This window comes from Pelobates fuscus, chromosome 5, assembly GCF_036172605.1.
Source record: "Pelobates fuscus isolate aPelFus1 chromosome 5, aPelFus1.pri, whole genome shotgun sequence".
In the NCBI taxonomy this organism is placed as follows: domain Eukaryota; kingdom Metazoa; phylum Chordata; class Amphibia; order Anura; family Pelobatidae; genus Pelobates; species Pelobates fuscus.
Genome location: NC_086321.1, coordinates 271994260 through 272014496, shown reverse-complemented (window position 1 = coordinate 272014496; position 20237 = coordinate 271994260). Strand labels below are relative to the sequence as shown.

General features: G+C 39.3%; 1 protein-coding gene across 4 annotated transcripts in view; it reads left to right on the top strand.

Annotated features, from left to right (window-relative positions):
• PTBP3 (polypyrimidine tract binding protein 3) overlaps window positions 1-20237 on the top strand; it is a 258869-nt gene that overhangs the window by 158368 nt on the left and 80264 nt on the right. For 3 of the 4 annotated variants that reach the window (XM_063455301.1, XM_063455300.1, XM_063455299.1), the window contains exons 2-3: window positions 6503-6578; window positions 15950-16119. In XM_063455301.1, coding sequence (XP_063311371.1) covers window positions 6554-6578; window positions 15950-16119 — 195 coding nt within the window. In that variant the 5' untranslated portion in view covers window positions 6503-6553. The remainder of the gene's footprint in view (window positions 1-6502; window positions 6579-15949; window positions 16120-20237) is intronic. The other variant, XM_063455302.1, reaches the window with a different exon arrangement.

The following is a 20237-nucleotide window of genomic DNA, read 5'->3' as shown; positions in this document are numbered from 1 at the left end:
CTAAAGTTGTTCAGGTGACTATAGTGTCCCTTTAACCTTCGGCAGTTCCTTTCTCCAATTCTCAGAAGCATTGTCTGCTTGCTGTGTGGTTGCAGTTTATGCCAATTTTTGGTAATGACTGTTACTTTTCCAAAACTTTAAATGTACAGAATATTGGCACCAGTTATCAGCAATGGGCCCGAAAGGCGACTGATCATCGGTATCTGCATCGCTCTGTAAAAATTATTTCGGCCAATCCTCCGTCATACTTCTGAAAGTCCATCCGCTGCTTAGAAATAATTAAACACATCACAGTTGACCCATTGTTCTTGCAGTGCTGGACTAATTGAAAGATCTATTCCTGTGACATAACAAATCGAAAGACTAAGTTGACTTGTTTTGTTCAACAAATATGTATGTGTGTGATTCACTTTAATGGATTTTTTTAGAGGCATTCATTATAACGTAGGAACCATTTGTGACTTTTCTTGCAGATACAATTGATTCACTCTGATATACAATATATAGTTTATTCACTCAGCTATGTTCTATAGTTATTGACTTGGTGGAATAATACTATATATATAATATATATATATATATATAAAATATATAGTATTATTCCACCAAGTCAATAACTATAGAACATAGCTGAGTGAATAAACTATATATTGTATATCAGAGTGAATATATATATATATGGAGTAAAAGAACCACTTCAGAGAATAACATGTTGTTTGATAGACCAGTATGTTGTTGTTTAGGCTTGGTGACTCAGTAACTTTTCACAGTGTGCATCTGTTGCGGTCACTGGCCCGCCGAGCCTCACGGCCGTGCCCGACCGGCACGGCCGCGCCGACAACACGAGCTTACCTGCTCGTCGTCGAGCCGGGAACCGCTCCTTCCGTTCTTCCGGGCATCACGCCCGAATCAAACATGGCGCCGACCACGTGGTCGCGCCGAAGAGTAGCTCCGCCCCCGAGAATTATACCAACGTGTGCGTGACGTCACGACGTCAACGCACACACACGTTTTGGGGTCAGAGGTCGCCCTCTGACCAATCACAGCCTAGAGAGGGGTATTTAAACCCCTAGCTTTTCCCAGTACTTTGCCATGTCGTGGTTTCAGTTTCCTGATTTCCTGAGAGTGCTATTTTCGTGTTTCTGATTTCCTGGTATCCTGATCCTTGGCGTTTCCCTGGTTATTCTGATCTCTGGTTTCCCTGACTTGGCTTGTTTAATCGGTATTGAGTATTTTCTGGCTTCCTTGACCTCGGCTTTCCCTTTGACCATTCTCTGTCTCTAGCGTATTAGTCCGGCCATTCTAAGGTCCGGTTTACGCTCTATCCTGTTATTTTCCTTTTCTTACTTATGTATATGTTTACATAGTTTCTGGGTGCTGGACCACATTACTAGCCGTGACATTATCACAAAGCAATGTGTAAAGTATTATGCTAAAAACACAATATATTTGGCCTTCAAGCACTGTAATTTGACACTGTTTGTGTATAATACCGGTATCAGTCAAAAGACAAATCATAGAATCAAACCTAGAGGTTGATGTTGAAGCTTAGCATTGTCCACCTTGTGGCTGGGATGTATTTTGCCTCAACGAGTGTTTGAATGTCCCTTAGCATTCCTGGAAAAGTCCTGCATTCCTTTTATATTTCATCAGTGCTATTTGTAATATGAGCCATCTCCCTCACTTAGGTATTATAGCTGCATCCAGAAGTCAGATATGCTTTGGATTACTGATTCAATAATTATAAATAATCAACCCAATGAAATAGTTAACATTATCTGGAAATAAGGAAAATGTGATGTATTCATTTAGTTCATCAGTCTTACAGAGACACTTGGAGCTAAAGCACTATACCATTGGGGTTAAGTATTTGCTATCCTATATACCAGGTATAGGTAAAGGCATTATGCTGTGCTTTGTACATTTATGGCCCCCTTTTAGTGTTACCTGTTGAGCTAACAGTTTGGAGAGATCTTTAGCCACAGAGTCTCCTAATCCTAATGTAAACCACACGTTGATGGCAATCATTGCTGAACCTACTGATGGAATGCTCATTCTAATACGGTGCTTCTTACTCAGTGGTTTTTAAACCAGTCCTCACGGCACGCCTACCAGTCCAGGATTTAGGAATTAAACAGTTGTGTCTAATGTGGTTTTTTTTTGTCTTTCTTTTTAAAAACAAACACCTTACACACAGCTGGGTCATTCCTAAATCCTGGACTGGTAGTGGTGCCTTGAGGACTGGCTTGGGAACCACTGTTCTTCCTAGTAAAATATAGCTTGCTATACGATTATTGCTAAACTGTTGAGAACATTTAGAGCTACTTCTGTTGGGAGAAAAGTATATTTAAGGGTAATGCAAGATTTCTTTCAAACTGGGCAATGCCACTGCAAGGTTTTAATCACAGTATTTCCAGGGGGTGGGCCGCTTTGGAAATATGCCTCCTTTTATTTACGCTGGGCATAATTTTCCAGTGGCTCCCTGAGTCATTTGATTACTAGGCTGTGCCAGAGCAGGATTTTAAACAAATGTTAACAAAAAAGGTTCTGTTAAACATATCGTAGCCAGTGGCAAAGTCTTAAATATTCAAAAATGCCATTAAAGCAACAACTCTAACATGATCATATAAATACATACATATATGTAATTATTAGGTTACCTTTACAAAGTAAAACTCAATTCCCACCTAGCAGCGTCATGGGCTCGCCTCGGCCGCCTTCTACCCTCTTCTAAGATTACTGGTTTCTTTGCCAGCATGCTAGTGTCCGAATGAAGTGATGTTATTTATTCTGTTCCAATAGTCACTAGTCAGTGCTAACAGCGTTGGCTAGTGTTTTACCATGGCAACCACATTGCAGGCGCTGTGCTTGCTATCCTTGAAGAGCAAACGGACTGCCTGTGGGAGGTCTCTTCTGCTCTCCCTGTCACTCAGCTCTTCGGTATTTAAACCTGTTTTGAAATCTATACATTTAGTAGCAGAACGTCTAGCACCATGTATAGATAGAATTTTATACCACATTAAAAAAAACAAAAAAACTGTGCCATAAAATGCTATCTGAAGTGATAAGTACCCTTTTAGTTTGCAGGCCATTTAACACACTCACCTAACCCGTGTTGCTCATATATTTTTGGGATAACCAGTTCTTTTTGATAATACCATCTTGGTTTGCACAATAGCATTAGAAGTGAATTATCGGAAGCTAAATTTTGTGTGTGTGTGTTAACTGGTTAATAAAAGTTAAAGCACATGGCTGTGTTGACCTCATTTCAGTACACAAAGAAAACTGTTTTCATACAACCAAAAAAAAGTGGGTCATGTGGCTTATTTTACATTAGATTGGTGTGACAAACATCACACTAATCCTTGATTTTTTTTTTGTTTTGTTTTCTGTGTGTTTTCTTTGCTGTACCCGTAATTGGTTGAAAGTTTTTCAAGATCAGGCGGAATCTTTCCAAGGCAGGTGTGAATTAAAATGTTTATATTTTAGAAAAGTAAGTACACCTTCTGATAGCAGCGGAATTACTCATTGTTACATTTTTATAAATATTTACATTTGATGAAATATAAAAAAAATACAGCTCTTCATGTACAATGACTGTAGATAGTGTGAATATAAACTCAACAGTTCAGTCCGTGGATCTAAATGAAAAAAGGCACGCATTCTGCACAGAATAGAGAAACTACCTCTCTGTATTTTGTTCCTCAGGGGGAAAATAACTATTGGGAATAACATATCCTGTTGTATGCAGAGCGTGAAAACTCTGTCTAAATCAGATATTCTCTGCTCATAATCCTAGTTTAGCCTAGGCCTACACCCACACATATTTTGGAATATTCAGAATCCAACTGTTTAAATATATATTATGCTTGTAGGGTAAAATGGATTTATTGCATACCATTTTTAAAGGACCACTATAGTGCCAGGAAAACAAACTCGTTTTCCTGGCACTATAGGGTCTTTAGGTTCCCTCCACCCTCAGGGTCCCACTTCCGCTGGGCTGAAGGGTTTAAACACTTACTTTCTCCTGCGGCGGGCTCCCTAAGCGCTGGGGAAATCTCCTCCCTCTGCCGATGTCAGCGCCGCGCACACATTCAAACAGTCCATAGGAAACCATTTCTTAATGCTTTCCTATGGATGTCCAGAGTCTTCTCACTGTGATTCTCACGGTGAGAAGTGCAGAAGCGCCTCTAGCGGCTGTCAAGTAGACAGCCACTAGAGGCTGCATTAACCGTAGTGTAAACATAGCAGTTTCTCTGAAACTGCTATGTTTACAGCTGCATGGTTTAACTCTAGATGAAGTGGTCTAGGTGCCTATAGTGGTCCTTTTAAGGATCCATATAAATTCCACCATGGAACTGGTGGACAATGCATCTTCTTTCCCAATGCTACACTCTTATAATATAAGTTACTAGATAGCTGAACTTTCACTTTTGTGGACAATGTAAATTTTTTGCACCATAACCACTACAGCTTGTTGTATTGGTTATTATAAAATGACTCTTTTCGGTGCATACTCTCCATTTTGTCAAAATGTTTCCAAGTGGATGCTATCCTGGCATCCAAAGTCTGGCTCCTCTCCTTCCACTAACGTAATGCAGAAGTTTCACAGAAATAATGGGGTGTAAATGCTAATACTGGCTCAGAGGAGCTCAAATAAGGTTTGTTAGAAACCAAACACTCCTTGCAACATAACCACTAAGCTTTAGGGATCGACTGATATTAATTTTTATGGACCGATACCCATTATCTCTGGCCTTTTGGGCAGATAATCAGTAACTGGTACCGTTTTTCTTCCCTCCTCCCTGTCTTGTACATGTTGCCAGGTAGGGGGAGGACAGAGGGTGCAACAGGGCTAAACGTTTTATTTTTTATTTTATTTATATAATTTATAATAAAAAAAACTATTTTTTTTTTTATCGCCCCCTCCCCCTGTCTTTTACCTGTAGCTAGGGAGGGGGACTTTACACTCCCTAGTGATCCAGTGGCTTTTTGCTGGCTGGTAGGGGGTCTCACATTGTAAAGGGGGCGACTGGGATCCAGGACACACTATCTTTGGTTTCTGGTTGGTTCTTTCTCAAACTGGTAACCCAAGGCATCACTTTGGTAGCCGGGGGCTTCCGATAGATGGAGACAGGACCTGCTAGAAACAGAAGATAGTGTGTCCTAGATCCCACTTGCCCCCTCTAGATTGTGAGTGGCCCACTGTTATTGGCATTGCCGGTATCATTTATACCGATGCTGATATTTGCCCAAATTCCGATATCGGCTGATATTATCGGCCAAACTGATAATCGATCAATTCCCTACTAAGCTGAAGTGGCAGCAGTGCTTTGAGTGTCTTTTTCAAACCATGCATTTACAAAGTTGTTACATAGAGTGTAATAATACAATAAATAAATTGATGGCTTTCTAACAGCCAATGGGTCATGATTTAGGCATTTTTTGTTGTTATATGATTTAGGCATTACCTGTTTGTGTTCAACTAGGGATATCTGTAAACCACGGGCTGTCAGTGGTTTGCTGTGAATTGTGAAAACACTACTATACTGGAGGAAGGCATTAGAGACTTGTAACATGAATATATTTACTTGAGGCATAGAGGAAAAGCTGTTATTGGGTCATGCTGAAAGAGCTTATTGGGTCATGCTGTTAATCCTTAATTAAGCCCCATCCATGACGTCTCTCCTAGAATGTCATCCTTTGTAAGGGTCCTTAAAGGGACACTATAGTTACCAGGATAACTACAGCTTAACGCAGTTGTTCTGGTGAGTGTTATCATGAGATGCAGAGAAAAGGCAGTGTTTACATTGCCTCTAGGGACACCTCCAAGTGGCCACTCCTCAGATGGCCACTGGAGGTGCTTCCTAGCTCAGTGCTGCACAGTAGGCAATGATTCAATGCATCTCTATAAAGAGGTGCTGATTGGCCAAAACTGCGTTTGGCCCCGGCCCTTGACAGTTTTAGCCAATCCAATGCTTTCCCCATGGGAAAACACTGGATTGGGTAAAAATCAGCTATTCTGACGATGTCACAAAGGGGGCGGACCCGCGCGGCGCTGGACATAAGGTGAGTTTTATTAACTTTTAAGGGGGCTGAGGGAGTTCAAGCCACCTAAATGGGGGGGTTTGCACTATAGGGTCAGGAATACATGTTCCTGACCCTATAGTGTTCCTTTAAATATATCTGGAGGCTGTGTGGGTAGAATTCTGATTACCATGAAGATTTGCAAACTAGGACAGTTTAGGTTAGGATGACTCCACACTCCTTAAGCAAATATACGAGTTTACTTTAACATAGCTTACAGCTGCATACAGCCTAGAGGTACAGATATATAACATAGTACAGTGATGAAATCTATGATCCCAGCAGCTGTTAGTCTGCTTCTACTGTAATATCTGAGTTGGCGTAATCTATTTGGGATAAATGCTTTCTTTTTTTTTTTGTCCTTTTCCTTCATTTCTAATTGAATTTACTGATATACATTGTTTTATTTTTTTAGCGGGGATCTGACGAGCTTCTCTCTTCTGGTATCGCTAACGGGCCTCTTACCATGAGCCATTCCACTCCAGCTACAGGTACAGTGAGAGTCTTGAAGAGCCCAGCGTGCTGTGTGCTTTGCTGGCCTCTAATTTCGTACTAAAATTTACAAATATTTCTATTAGTCTAGAAGTAGGGGCTCCATATCAACGGCACTCTGTAGCTCGATAAGTCTGTATACATAGAAATCAATGGGACCTATATGTTGTTTATGCCCATGCAGCATTAATATTAACAAATGACCTTGCCTGACCTGCAGCGTCTCCCTAACCCCATATTTGCACCATTTGCAGTTTTCCACATTAACCTGCATTACGCTTTATTTATTTTTTTATGCCATGCCTTCTCTGCTTTGCACACCCCTTCTCTAGTGTGGTATGTTCATGTCACAAACTAATGGATAGATATAAATTAATATATTAGTAACCATATTTGTAGCAATATTTTAATATCTGTCACAAAGGAGGTGTACTTCAATGCTGTGATTGAGTTTCAGACTATTTTTGTTTAGTATTATTAAAATGTGGTATTTATATAGCGCCAGCATATTCCATGGCGCTTTACAATATTATCAGAGGAGGCGATTTAAAAATAAATTAGACAATTACACAAACTTACAGGAACAATAGGTTGGAGAGGACCCTGCTCAAACGAGCTTACAGTCTTATGTTAGTACATACATGTTTTTAGATACAGGCGGATATACTTAGACTGTATTCCCTCTCCTCCTCCATATACTTGTCTAATAAATTCCTACATCATTCATTCCATTCTACAGGTAAGAACTGCCTGTCATTACTTTCAGGATATAACAAAATGCAGTTGTGACATTTAATAAACATGTACTCTCCTCCCATAATATCTTGGTATTATAAAATTTTCAACTTTATTATATATTCACTGGTTTATATTAGTTATTTTTTTGCTGATTGGTCCTTTTTTTAATTTAGTTTTTTGTGTACTTTGAGCTTGCTTATAATAAATAATCCTGTTTGTTGAGAAGCCAAAGTTACCTTTTGTCTTTGAACATACCGTGCTTTTAATTTCATACAGTGGGTGTAGGTATATTAGCCACTAATCCATTACTTAAGCTGTAGTAAATGCATGATGTGCCCTTTTAATATAATATAATTTAACACTGGTATGTCTTGCTGTTAGGCTATGGCTACACCTTTTTCCTGGGCTTGGTAGGATTCAGTGATCGTTATACAGTAGCTCTTTGAAAGGCAGTTGTACAGATACTGCTAAATCAGATTCAGTAGTGTTGTGTCAGTCTAGCTTGCCTGAATTACTAGCCAGTTGTTTTTTTTTTTTTTTATTGTGCCAGTTGGTATTGTTTTTACATTTTTGAAAGATGTATGGGATACCACTGATATTGAAGGAGTGAATTGTGAATGTGTGTGATTGTCTGTCTGATTCTTAATATATATTGTGCTTTTGTATGTTATGTTTTTAGGTGAAACAAAAATAATAATTTTATAAACCGTATTTTTACCTTGAAATTGAATTGAGATTGAAGCTTGAATGGAGGTTGTTATCGCTGATTCTCTAACTGGCAACAGGAGAAGACTCCTAACTTTAAGTGTGTTTGTAGTGTTGATCTGTGTGTGTGAGTGTGTTGGATCTACTTCAAAATTAAATATGGTGGTCAATCCATAATTGTTACAGAAAATAATGAAATCGGTAGATGCCAGCTGTGATGTATCTAATGGCTGTGGCTATCAGCACTATCTGAGTTTTGTCCTGTATTAAAAGCAAGAAAACAAGTATAAAATGTTTCTCGTATGTTGACTTGTGCTTTTGTCCCCTTTTGACAACGAACATTTAAACAAGGACAAACTGTTATTACTGTAAATGTCTATCCATGTCTATTTTATGCAGCTCAGTGCAATTGGAAATAAATTTACATGATTAACAAATGAAGAAAACATTCCTTCTTTGGGGCGTTTATTTGCAATTCATAGTTTATTGTATAGCGTGATTAAGCTGAAAATAAAACCTAATAATTTGTTCTGTTGGATTAAATACCTTATTGCTTAAAGTGTCACGTCTTGTTTTTATTTTTTATTGTATTTTGTATCAAACTTTTGCATTCCTAAAGGTAACTAAACTGCATTTCCCCCCTTAACTGCTTTTAAAGAATACAGTGCAAGTTGTTTTTAAGATACATTTTAGAGCCTCAATATTTGACTGATGACATGTAGTCTGATCCATTCTCACTCATGGTGAGTGACCATAGATTTTACATTCAGGTGAAGACACTCTAAACAACATAATCAATGCAATACAATGAAGCTCAGTGTAGTAGTTAGGCTGCCAATAATCACTTGACTCCTTTACTTGGTTCTTCTCAACAGTTTGACAAAAACTGGTGCTCTCCACAGGACCCAGAGACTACCTCCTTCTCAGTCACAGCACCCATCATACATATACATTGAACATGATAGAAGTTTATTTTACAGATAGATTAGCTGTAACACTTCAGACGTTGTGAAATGCAACTATAATCATTGCCTGGTCAGTGCAAGGTAGGAGATTGGGTGCACATATCGGACGATCTCTCACTTCCTCGATAGTGGACTGTGTTATCCACTATGTGGATAAATCTTGGTAACTCCTATAGTGGAAGACACAAAATAATTGTGTTAAAATATCATAGAAGATGGTAGTGAACATATAAAGCCATGTAGTGACCAGCATGTTAATTTCAAGTTTTGGGCCATAACTGCCAAACTAGAAAAAGTACGGAAGTCGGATTTCTTCTCAGTTCTGTCATTTTAACCCCGCATTTTAAAACTGGCACTAGGTGTTAAAAAGACAGCCACTAGATGTGCTTCTACTGCACTGACAAAGTAAAACTCCGTCATGTGACATTGCAGCTCAAAGAAAAGCATTGGATTCAGTGCTTTCCTATGAGAAGCATTGGATGCGTGCATGACACCACGCATACAGACCAGGTCCCCAGTGCTCTTCTATAAAGAGCATTTGATCAGATAAATGATGAGGAAGCTATCCCCCTTAATGATGAGAGGCAGAGAGGTGAGAAGCTGCGAGGTAGTCTTTGCAATGAAAAAAGGTGGGTCAAAAGTTATTTTTTCTTTTTCTTTTTAAAAGTTTTTTACACTGGAAACTGGGGTCCCTGAATCTAACTAGGGACAATGACCCTATAGTGTTGGGAATAAAGGTTTGTATTCCTAATACAATAGTGTTTCTTTAACCCCTTAAGGACCAAACTTCTGGAATAAAAGGGAATCATGACATGTCACACATGTCATGTGTCCTTAAGGGGTTAAAGGGCACTTTGAATTCTCAACACACTGTACAATATGCTTGGTGACATGCTCTCTGAATAACTTGTTAAATCTTATATAAGTGTAGACACAGTTGTATAGTCCATGGGTTAACAAAAGAGGCCAGTAGCCATATTGTGCAAGACAACAGCCTGCTTACAGTAACTTGTTTAATCCAGTACAACACTGGTAAGCCTCATGAAACACTGCACACTCTGTCGCCCTTTAACATAATTGAGGAATAGCATAGAACCAAGAAAAGGGCCACTTCTTCTAGCAAATCATATGAACCTGTGGTTGCAGTGGGTAAGGAATGCAAACATTGGTCATTGAAGTGTTGCAAAAACATATCCTGCTCTGATGAATCAAGTTTCTCCTGTTGTAGGTGGGTCTGGGTTGTTGAAGGTATATAGAGCCTACCACTTGAGAATATGCATTCATGCAGGCAGTCCACCACCCATAAATAATGTTTTATATGTTGTAGCATTTATAAAAAATGTGCTACTTACACCTTTTTGGTTTAATTATCGTTCTCCCATTAAAAATCTTATTACAGGTTTTACTCTTCCTCTCCATTCTCTGTTGATGACTTTGTCGTAAATAAATTCATGGAGAAAACGACCACCTACAAAGATCACTGCTTGCAGCCTGTATAAATCACACCCTCTATATACACACACACACACACCCACCATCTATACACAAACACATACGCACAAATAAACCTTGTGTTTATGGATTAATCAGTATCTACTGCACTGGTCAATACTGGCAAGAGTCTACATTCACACTTTGTATGATGACAGTCATCGTGTAATCAGTAAACTAAAAGTCCAATAATATTTTAATTTCAATAGCTTTTCAAAGTAGAATTTTATGATATGCTTCAACATAGTCATAAAAAATAACTTGTTATAGAGTTATGTCATTATTTTTAAAGCACAAAACAAATATTTAAGAATAAGTGCTCCCTTTCGTCAGATGATGTAAACTGTCATATAAACTGGGAAAACCTAATCAGACACTTTATATTTTTTAATTTTTTCATGCAGCAGATCGTAAAAGGTTATTAGAATATAAAAGTAATTGGGGAGAAACATTTGCATTTATTGCCACATCACCACTTATTCAAGAAACCATTACAAACTTCTTCTAGAAAATAAAATTATACACGTCTTGGCAAGTATCTTCAATGCCACATTTAATTTATGTCACTTGTGTAAGAGCAATCCTTTCACTTAAAACATTTGAATTAAGTTCAAGTTAAGTAGAAGTAAAATACACACGCTTGTTAAAAACATTTCCTTATTTTAACTCCTTCACTATCAGTACACCTATATGAAAACAGACATTAAAAGAGCACTATAGGATCAGGAACACAAACATGTATTCCTGACCCTATATGGTTAAAACCACCATCTAGCCCCCCTGGTCCCCTCATGCCTCCCTAAATATAAAAGTAAAATCTTACTTTTCAAGTCTGCAGCTGCTTATTTTGTCCCTGTTTCCTTTAGACCTGCCTGCTGACATCATCAGAAGTGGTAGCCTGATCCAATCACAATGCTTCCCCATAGGATTGGCTGAGACTGACAAAGGGACAGAGCCAGCACAATTCAAACACAGCCCTGGCCAATCAGCATCTCCTCACATTGATGAATTGAACCAATGTATCTCTATGAGGAAAGTTCAGTGTCTGCATGCAGAGGGTGGAAACACTGAATGTTTGGATCCATTTTAGGCAGCCATGACCCAGGGAGGATCTCTTACAGCCATCTAAGGTGTGGCCAGTGAAGTTATCACTAGGCTCTAATGTAAACATTTTCTCTGAAAAGACAGTGTTTACAGCAAAAGGCCTGAAAGTAATGATTCTACTCACCAAAACCAATTCAATAAGCTGTAATTGTTCTGGTGACTATAGTGTCCCTTTAAACATGCCCCAACCTCTGTCTTGTATCTCACTATTTTAATTGTTTGTGAATCACAGAAATATGTATTTTGTTTCTTAATTCCTTTATGTTAACAGCTATTTTTTATTTTATTTTACACTCATTTGAGTGATCAATGACATGATTACCTTCTTGTGCTGTTATAATTGTATATCTATATGAAATCTACATTTATGAAATACACAAAAACATAGATTTTGTTGGTACATTGTTGTTGTTGTATTTTTGTGTGCAAATAATTTGGTAAATAAGGTGTTAGCAATCTTTAAATATTGCAAAGCATGTAGGCTTTTTAGTAACTACTTTTGTTGAGCCTTTCGATAGAAGTCAAACCTTAATAAAAAAAAAAAAAAAATGTACATTGATTGACCTGAAACTAAAAGGTCTTTGCAGACATTCCTATGATCCCACAGAGTTTGCACACATCCGTATATGAAACATTATTAGAGCGAATTGGGAGGAACCCACCAGGGAACTGTAATTTTTTTGTCATATTTTGATATTTTCTTCAAATGATTTATGTTTCCAGTTTAGCTGTGTGGCCCTAAATGTGTTGTTTCAATCAGTTTGAGGTGTGATTGTAAAAGCATTGCAGTTACAAATGTGTAGTCCTAAAGATTAATGTTGCATAATTCATCAAATACTAAAATGGCTTCTATCAGTTTGCTAACAGGTTGATCAGAACAGCATGCAGACATTTTGTGTACAGAGCAGCCGTGGAATGTAACAATGTAACACATTTTGATCTATTTTTTATAAAGAAATTAGAATGTGTCCAACATTGTTAAAGGAGCAATCTAGGCACCATAATCACTTCAGACTAAAATCTCTGGTGGTAGGTCTGTAGTGGTGATGGTGCCAGAAGTGCCGTGGTGTACCCTCTCCCCTCCTCCTATTTGGTCCTATCTGAGGTTTTGGGGACCCTACTTAGACATATAAACTCTTCTGTTGTATCAAGTAGGAGGATCTTAAATGTATTTTTAATGATGACTAGAAGGTCTTTAACTGTGTGCCCATGTAGTACTTCTTGTCTAGGGATATTTGTCATAGGTTCTGTATGGTTTAATGACCGTTCTACACTGAACTATTTTTCATGAGCTGAATTTGAAGATCTAAGACTTTTTCTATGTACACAAAAGGCCTTTTTCTCTCAAATATGGTTCATAAATCTGTCTAAATCTGTGTTAGTGAGCACTTCTCCTTTGCCGAGATAATCCATCCACCTCACAGGTGTGGCATATCAAGATGCTGACTAGACAGCATGATTATTACACAAGTGTGTCTTAGGCTGGCCACAATAAAAGGCCACTCTAAAATGTGCAGTTTTACTGTATTGAAGGGGTCAGAGTGGGGTTCTGAAAACCAGTCAGTATCTGGTGTGACCACCGTTTGCCTCATCAAGTGCAACACATCTCCTTTAAATAGAGTTGATCAGGTTGTCGATTGTGGCCTGCGGAATGTTGGTCCACTTCTCTTCAATGGCTGTGCGATGTTGCTGGATATTGGCAGGACCTGGAACACTCTGTCATATATGCCGATCCAGAGCATCTCAAACATGCTCAATGGGTGAAATGTCCAATGAGTATGCTGGCCATGCAAGAACTGGGATGTTTTCAGCTTCCTGGAATTGTGTACAGATCCTTGCAACATGGGGCTGTGCATTATAATGCTCCAGCATGAGGTAATGGTTGTGGATGAATGGCACAACAATGGGCCTCAAGATCTCGTCACTGGATCTCTGTGCAATCAAAATGCCATCAATAAAATGCACCTGTGTTCGTTATCCATAACATACGCCTGCCCATACCATAACCCCACTGCCACCATGGGCCACTCAATCCACAACGTTGACATCAGTAAACCGCTCACGCACACGATGCCATACACACTGTCTGCCATCTGCCCTGTACAGTGAAAACCGAGATTCATCCGTGAAGAGTACACCTCTCCAAAGTGCCAGATGCCATTGAATGTGAACATTTGCCCACTGAAGTTGGTTACGACGACGAACTGCAGTCAGGTTGAGACCCCAATGAGGACTACGAGCATGCAGATGAGCTTCCCTGAGACAGTTTCTGACAGTTTGTGCAGAAATTCTTTGGTTATGCAAACCGATTGTTGTAGCAGCTGTCCGGGTGGATGACCTCAGATGATCTTGGAGGTGAATATCCTGGTTGTGGAGGTCCTGGGCTGGTGTGGTTACACGTGATCTGCGATTGTGAGGCCGGTTGGATATTTTGCCAAATTCTCTGAAACGCCTTTGGAGATGGCTTATGGCAGAGAAATGAACATTCAATTCACTGGCAACAGCTCAGGTGATCATTCCTGCAGTCAGCATACCAATTGCACGCTCACTCAAAACTTGTGACATCTGCACATTTTGGAGTGGCCTTTTATTGTGGCCAGTCTAAGGCACACCTTTGCAATAATCATGCTGTCTAATCAGCATCTTGATATGCCACACCTGTGAGGTGGATGGATTATCTCTGCAAAGGAGAAGTGCTCACTAACACAGATTTAGACAGATTTGTGAACAATTATTAGAGAAATAGGCCTTTTGTGTACATAGAAAAAGTCTTAGATCTTTGAGTTCAGCTCATGAAAAATGGGGGCAAATGCAAAAGTTTTGCGTTTATAATTTTGCTCAGTGTAGATTGAAGTCACTGCAGAAACTGTGGAAGTCGTCTGATCTTTTTCAAGGATATTGAACAAGGACCAATAAGTCTTGGTGAAAGTTGAGGCTCTTCTGTAAAAAAATTTATTAGTGAATTTCGACTTGCAATATTGTCTCTGTGAGGGCTGCAGAATAAGTCAGACGAGTGGATCCCATTTATGTTGTTATTAGTATTTATATAGCGCTAACATACTCAGCCGTGCTTTACAGTTAGAGAAAGAGGAAACAGATATCCATTCTAAGGCAGTGATATTACCACTGGTACCACAATGTTATATCCAAACCGTATGTTAAAGGGAATCTCCAGTGCCAGGAAAACAATCTGTTTTCCTGGCACTGCAGGTTCCCTCTTCCTCCCACCCCCCAATCCCCGGTTACTGAAGGGGTGAAAACCCCTTCAGTCACTTCCCTGAGGCAGCGACAATGTCCCTCGTCGCTGCCTCCTCCTCCACGCCGCTCCTCCTACTGACTCTGTCGGCCGGTGGCCGAGACTGATCCCGATGGGCAGAAGTGGTCTGGGTGCCTGAAGTGGCCCTTTAAGGCAGACTGCAATGCAGTGTTTCCTAAATACTTGGGTTATCACCTGAAACATGGAGGGTTCCTCTCTGTGCAGGCAATTAAACATGTTTGCCAGCTGTTGTATCAAGGGGAACTATAAATGTGGAGAATAAACTAGAACGTGGGTAGACAACATTCAGCATTTCAGATGTTGTGAACTACATCTCTCCTGATGCTTTGGTTATAGCTGCAAGGGCATCATGATAGATGTTGTCCACAACATCTGGAGTGCCCAAAGTTACCCAGCCCTGATATAGAATATGAGATGTTTAACAGAATAAAAGGACTCAGCAGCCACCCTGGTCACTGTTCCGGACCCGTTATTCCTTCTGTTTAAGGGAACAACTATGTACTCCACTGCTAACAATATGTTGACAGATATTGTAGAGCCATAGAGCCTCATAGAACCAATAAAACAAAACAAAACATGAAAGCGCTTTGTATCTCACTAATAATGCTAATTTTGGTCACCAGCAGTATCATTTTTCTTTTTCTTTTTACCTATATGTCTTGGGTTAAACAATGTTTATTTTAAGGATCCTTATGTTCAAGCCAATGAGTAGATATTAGTTTATCATGGTTATGTTTGAAAAATGTATGTGAATGACTTTATTTTATAATATTCACAAAAAAGGTATGATGGTGTTTATAATTGTTTATATTTAAACATTTCTGAAAATTGTGCATATGAGTAATTTTTATGTAAACCAAAAAGAGAAAAACTTTGGGTTTGTTATTATAATAATAGTAATCATAACCTACATAAAAACCAGTGCCTGTTCGTAAATATGTATATACAATTGTGGATATTACTTTTACATATATTCCTATGGAGATTTAATGTGCTCTCCATCTCAGTATCTTTTGTACAGAAAAAAAAATCATATTTTCTGGGCTCAATGTTTTAACCATGAATATTTTTCCTCCTCTTATGTTTGCAGCTAATGGGAACGACACCAAAAAATTTAAAGGAGACCGCTCTCCCTGTTCTCCATCTCGAGTCCTCCACATCCGCAAAATTCCAAATGAGGTCACTGAATCAGAGGTCATCTCACTAGGTCTGCCGTTTGGAAAAGTTACCAATCTTTTAATGCTGAAAGGAAAAAGTCAGGTATGTTAATATACATTCTATCATATAAAACTTTTTTTTTATATATATGTATAAATAGGTCCAGAAATTTAATTATAACTCTACTAAATATAATTAAAAGAGCTGATGTTCCTAAAAAAAACAAAACCCAGCAACCATAAATCCTCTACTTCACACGTTGGATCACATAACCATCCGTATGGATATGAACCATGTTCCATCATATAGGGAGGTTTATATAAATACAAAGTCTCATTAATATTGAGCTTCTGGCAGAATATTGATATATTTAAAGGCACACTCCGAATCCCTAGAGCACTTTAGCTTGCTGAAAAGCTTTGTGTGAAGAGCAATTTCAATAGAAACTGACACTTTTTAAAAAAAATGTCACCCGCTTGGCTTTCAAGAAGATAACAGGTCCTTTTTACTTCCTAGTTTGGTTTGCTCAATGGATATAATCTCAAGAGGCAGCAACTGCCAAGAGCACCTGCCTTGCAAAGACTTCGCATTGAGCTACATTGGGAAGTCTGTGATTGGACAGCCATAGAACATCTGGGTGGGTTTAGAAGAGGAGGGTTTGCAAAGATTGCAGATATACCTGTAATAAAAAAAAGCATAATTAAATGCATGCAAATTTTCATTTGGGTTATATCTACTAAACACTGATGTTTATATTATATTTGGGCAGTAAAGTGTCACTTTACGTTTTAGTTGCATTTCCAATTATTACATGTAACATATGCCTAGGTTTATGTTAAATGAACACTATAGGGTCAGGAACCTAAACATGTATTCCTGGCCCTATAGTGTTAAAATAGCCCCCCACTTTGACTCCCTAAATATAGTAAAATCTTATTTGTATTCAAGTCTGCAGTGTGCAGCACTTGTGGGGAAGCATTTCTAGCAGCCATTGGAGGAGTTGCCAGTGGAGTTATCACTAGGCTGTAATGTAAACACTTTTTTTTTCTCCAGGAAAAAAAAGTGTTTATTGCTAAAAGCCTGAAGAAAATGATTATACTCACCAGAACAAATAAAATAAGCTGAAGTTGTTCTGATGACTAAAGTGTCCCTTAAAGTTTTTTTTATTTTTTATTTTTTTATTTTTTTCATTATTTTAGATTCAATAAAAAAGATTTTAAAATAAATCATTTGTGTAGTGGGAGATTTCCTAATTGCCACTCATTGAAAGGTAACTAGGTAGATTTTATTTCCACTCTGCTAAGAAGTAGCTTTATGTTATATAAAACAGAAAATTCTAAAATATGCAAAAAGATACCGCTTTAATTTTATGAAATCAGAAATCCGTTTTTAAGAAAAAAAATGTTAGAACAGTTTTTTATTAGTATTTATTAAATTATTCCTTTGTTGTATCCTTTCATATACTTTTACTACTCAACAGTCTATTGCTAAGAGTGGAAAAATATTTTGAGTTAATGTGGGCTAAATGTTCTAGGTTTTGTAAACACGTTCATGGGCAAATCTTTATGTACATGTAACGCCATAGACCGAACCATTTGAAATGTTGTGCATTTATGAGATCTTTTGGTTTTCCGAGACGTTTCATAAAGAATTATGTAAGTCATAGCAACTATCTCCTCATTTATACAGTGTATGTTGTGTCCTATAAGATAATAATGCTCATTAACAATGTAGCACTTAAGTAGATGAGTAATCCAGAAAAGGTAGACTGCACTTCATTGACATGTCATAGTTCATGGCCATGGTCTCTTCAAAATAGTGTTCTTAAACTAAAAAAAATGTAGAATAAGAAAATATATATATATATATTTTTTTTCTTTACTATACCTCCCGTATATATTATTTCACAATAATTAAAATGTAACCTGAATACCTCTTTTCACTGCATCTCGTAGACTACCCTTGCTTTATGACTGCAGTCTCTCAATTTTTGGAGGACTGGATCTGAGACACCAGGTTAGGTGGGTCACCAGGAGGTGGTGACAAGGGACAGGGTTACTAAGAAAAGGGACCGACCTGTTCACAAAGTTGGGGTGCCCAATCGAAAAGGGAGCATGTCAGCTTGGCATGTGTGCCTACTATCCTGAATGACCTCTGTACTGACCTGCCTCTCTTATGGTTCCCCAAGCACTTATGTGGTGCTCTGCAATTGGCTCAGTGCTTTGAGGGTACTTTGTACAAGTGTGTCTGTTGATTTGCTGATGCTATGCTGATTAGGGAAATTAGGCTACCCAGGTGTTGGATTCCGGGAAACATCCCAAGATGGCGGCACATGACTCTGAATGTGAGACATTTGGGAGGTGTGCAACTGTTTGTCCTCTTTAGTTAGAAAGACTTCATATCTAGAGTTGAGCGGACACCTGGATGTTCGGATCCGGTGGGTTCGGCCGAAAAAAAGTCAGGGTTCGTGATCAAACTTAACCCCGAACCCGAACCCCCATTGAAGTCAATGGGCACCCGATCTTTTGGGCACAAAATGCCTCTAAAAAAACTCCTGGAAAGCGCTAGATGGCTGCAAAAGGAAGTAAAATGGGGGTAAGAGGAGGACAATTGCCCTGCAAACAAATGTGGATAGGAAAATCACTTAAAATAACATAAAAATTAAAAATACAGCTGAGCCATAAAATAGCATATCTTTGATTTTAGCTTTGGAAGAACATAAATCAAAATCTAAAGCATGGCTGTCAGGAGGATCAACAGAATTATCTGTTAAGTGGCGGTGGAGGAGGTAGCCAACACTGATATATATATATATATATATATATATATATATATATATATATATATATATATATATATACTATTATTTTAATTGGGGTAGCCCCCAAAATATTGGGACATACAAAACAAAAGAAACATTTGCGGCCTGCGTTGCATTTCTTGCTTGCAGTCCTGATTCATGGAGAAAAGGCCTTCAGAAGCCTCTGCTATTGTGTACATAGTTTATACTAAGTCACCCATAGGTTGAGGAGGCGTTGACCGCGGCGGTGGAGGAGGAGGAGGTAGTAGCCAAAAGTTTTTTTTTTATTTTTTAATTTATTCATTTATTTATTTTGCTTTTTATTGGGGTAGCCCCCAAACTATTGGGACATATATAAAAAAAAAAAGAAAACAAAGAATAAGTGCACTTGAGTATAACAATGGCTGGGTAAGGCTGGTATAAATGTCTATTCTGCACAAGGTACAGACAAGTCTGGTGGGATCCATGCCTGGCGGCTGCACTTGTCTGTGATAATGCCCCCTGCCGTGCTAAACACACGTTCAGACAATTCACTGGCTGCAGGGCAGGCCAGCACCTCTAAGGCATAAAGGGCAAGCTCAGGCCATCTGCCCAATTTAGGGACCCAGAAGTTGAATGGGGCAGACCCATCAGTCAGTACGTGTAGGCGTGTGCACACGTACTGTTCCACCATGTTGCTGAAATGCTGCCTTCTGCTAAGACGTTCCATATCAGATGGTGGTGCTGGTTGTTGTGGCGTGCTGACAAAGCTTTTCCACATTTCTGCCTTCTGAGGTGCTGGCGGTGTCCCAGCTGCGTTGGCGACCTCTTCCTCCTCCTCTGCCTTCGCCCTGTGCTTCCACTGAGCCCCTGGTGTCAGATGGGAATGCCCTCAGCAGCGCGTCTACCCGCGTGCGCTTGTAGTTGCGCATCTTCCGGTCACGCTACAGTAAGGTAATTAAGGACGGCACGTTGTTCTTGTAATGGGGATCCAGCAGGGTGGCCACCCAGTAATCAGCACAAGTTAGAATGTGGGCAACTCTGCAGTCGTTGCGGAGGCACTGCAGCATGTAGTCGCTCATGTGTGCCAGGCTGCCCAGAGACCAGGACAAGCTGTCCTCTGTGGGAGGTGTATCATCTGCGTCCTCCATATCCCCCTAGCCACGCTCCAGTGATGCCTACGAGCTGCGTTGGGTGCCACCCTGCACGGTTCCTCCTCCTCATCCTCATCATCATCCTCCAGAACTGTGCCCTGGCTGGACAATTGTGTACCTGGCCTATGTTGGTGCAGGAACCCACCCTCCAAGCCACTTGTGAATGACTGGCCTGATAACCGTGGGAATGAACCCTCTTTCTCCTCCTCTTCCTCCTCTTCCTCCTGTACCACATCCTCTTCCATCATCGCTCAAAGCATTTTTTCAAGGAGACATAGAAGCGGGAT